The sequence below is a fragment of the Chionomys nivalis genome, chromosome X (genome assembly GCF_950005125.1).
Source record: "Chionomys nivalis chromosome X, mChiNiv1.1, whole genome shotgun sequence".
NCBI classification, from domain to species: Eukaryota; Metazoa; Chordata; class Mammalia; order Rodentia; family Cricetidae; genus Chionomys; species Chionomys nivalis.
Window position 1 is genome coordinate 93,210,312 of NC_080112.1, and position 2,459 is coordinate 93,212,770.

General features: G+C 41.4%; 1 protein-coding gene across 1 annotated transcript; it reads right to left on the bottom strand.

Annotated features, from left to right (window-relative positions):
• Positions 1–405: 405 nt before the first annotated feature.
• Positions 406–1,650, bottom strand: LOC130867722 (eukaryotic initiation factor 4A-I-like). The gene has a single exon (XM_057759862.1). The coding sequence runs from the start codon at positions 1,648–1,650 to the stop codon at positions 430–432; it is 1,221 nt and encodes a 406-aa protein (XP_057615845.1). The 3' UTR covers positions 406–429.
• Positions 1,651–2,459: the final 809 nt, after the last annotated feature.

Sequence of the window (2,459 nt, forward strand, 5' to 3'; positions counted from 1 at the left end):
AGTAAAAAGTGCAAAAATCAAAAGCCATGGACTTATGTGTACATGATATTCAGAATGGTTAAAAAAGTAGGAACTAGTATATGTATCTATTTAGAAATTATAAATTTTCAATAATTCAGTTTTGGAGATTACTGCTTCAGGATGATTAACAAGAAATGCAAGGATATACAGGAAAAGCTACAAATACAGACAATGCTGTTATTTGCAAATAATTAACATTTTGGCCATTTTTTTTCAATAAGACTTCCTCAACCTAGCCACATTATCTATTCTTTTTTTTGCCTCAAAAAGTGACATTTATTCAAAGAGAAAAAAACAAAAAAACCATAAACAAGTTGTCCATCCCTTAGCTTCCTTCCCTCCCCCCTCCAGCTGATCCTCAGCCCCCAGGAATGAACCCTGGCTATGGCCAGGTAGCAGGACAGCCCCTCAAATGAGGTCAGCAACATTGAGGGGCATCTCTTCAATGGAAGTGTTGTAGAATGTCTCAGTGTCTCGAAGAGTCCTCTTGCCCTCTTCCGTCACCATATTAATGGCCACACTTTTACGGCCAAAGTGACCACCACGGTCAATTCTGTGGATGTAGTTTTCCCTGTTTGTGGGAAGGTCGTAATTGATGACTAGGGAGACCTGCTGCACATCAATGCCTCTGGCCAACAGGTCAGTGGTAATAAATACTCTGCTAGAACCAGACCGTAACTCCCTCATGATCACATCTTGTTCCTTTTGGTCCATATTGCCATGCATGGCAGAAACAGTGAAATCCCAGGCATGCATCTCCTCAGTGAGCCAATCCACCTTCCTTCTGGTATTGATAAAGATTACTGCCTGGGTGATAGTCAGGGTTTCATACAAGTCACACAATGTGTCAAGCTTCCACTCCTCTCGTTCCACATTGATGTAGAATTGGTGGATACCCTCCAGGGTCAACTCTTCCTTCTTAACATGAATCCAAATGGGGTCTCTCATGAACTTCTTGGTCACCTCAAGGACATCAGAGGGCATTGTAGCAGACAGCAAAACTACCTGTGTGTTACTGATGAGCTTCTGGAATATATCATAGATATGGTCCTTGAACCCACGGCTTAGCATTTCATCTGCTTCATCCAGTACAGATATCTTAATATATTTTGGCGACAAGTATCTCCGGTTAAGCATATCAAACACCTGTCCAGGAGTGCCCATGGTGATATGGGGGGCCTCCATCTGCAGCTTCTGCACCTCAGCACGCACATTGGTGCCCCCACTACAGGCATGACAAGAGGTACCCATGTAGTCTCCTAATGCCATGACCACTTTTTGTATCTGCTGAGCCAACTCACGAGTGGGTGCCAGAACCAAAGCCTGAGTGGCCTTTAGATCTAACTCAATCTGTTGCAAAATTGATATGGCAAATGTAGCTGTTTTCCCAGTCCCAGACTGGGCTTGAGCAATCACATCATAACTCTTGATACAAGGAAGAATGGCTCGCTGCTGGATGGCAGAGGGCTTCTCAAAACCATAGGCAAAAATACCACGGAGAAGGGATTCTGAGAGATTCATGTCATCAAAACTTTCCATAATCTCATTCCAGTTATTCTCGATGACGCCTTCAGGCTCCATCCTGTTAGGGCCATTGTCTCTGGATCGAGAATCCTGACTCACAGACATGATCCTTAGAATGTAGCCACATTATGTATTCTTATAGAGTTTGGTATCTGAAATTATTTCTTTTCTAAAAAATTTAAAATTTAATTTTTGTTACCTTTTTAAGATCCCTGGGAACATGTGACTCTATGACAAGGTAGTTTTATTTGTACAAGCAAGGTGCTGGTATCCCCAATGAGTGCTGTAAAATATTCATGAATATAATTTCATTTCTTCTCTACTTCATAAAACCCTAGAGTCTAGAATCTGAATCAGTGAAAGTGTGAATGCCCTTTGTTGTGTGTCTTTCATCCCAGCAGTTGAGAGACTTAGAAAGAAGGTTCTCTGAGTGGGAGGTCAGACTGGTCTACAGAGCAAGTTCCAATACAACCTGGGTTACACAAAACAACCATATCTCAGAAAACCAAAAAAGAAAAAAAACCTTAATGTCCTGATTTTGTGCGAACTTGCCAAGGGACATGCATAAATGCTTTTTTATTTTTTAATAGTCTTCTGTCCATTGAATATACACAGCAGCTGATGTTCAGTTTTGCACAGTAAACAACAGGAATGCAGGGTTTTTGTTTGTTTGTTTTTTAGGTTTTTTTTTTTTTTTGCTGAATTTTTGTTTCTCCCTGAAAGATCCTTCCCATTAAAAGTCCTTACCAGTAAGTTTGGAGAACAAAGACATGCACAGGGCGGCCACACTTTAACAATTGCTTAGCCAGGTTTTATCAATCACTTTGATTAACCCAACATAGCACCCGTGCTTCTCCGGAGGTGCATAGGAGGAGAGTAAAGGGACCCCTGTTTAGTGTGTAGGTCCTTGAGCC

Bases quoted from the DNA above. Each gene is read 5' to 3' on its own strand.
- LOC130867722 (XM_057759862.1), bottom strand. From the start codon at position 1,650: ATGTCTGTGAGTCAGGATTCTCGATCCAGAGACAATGGCCCTAACAGG.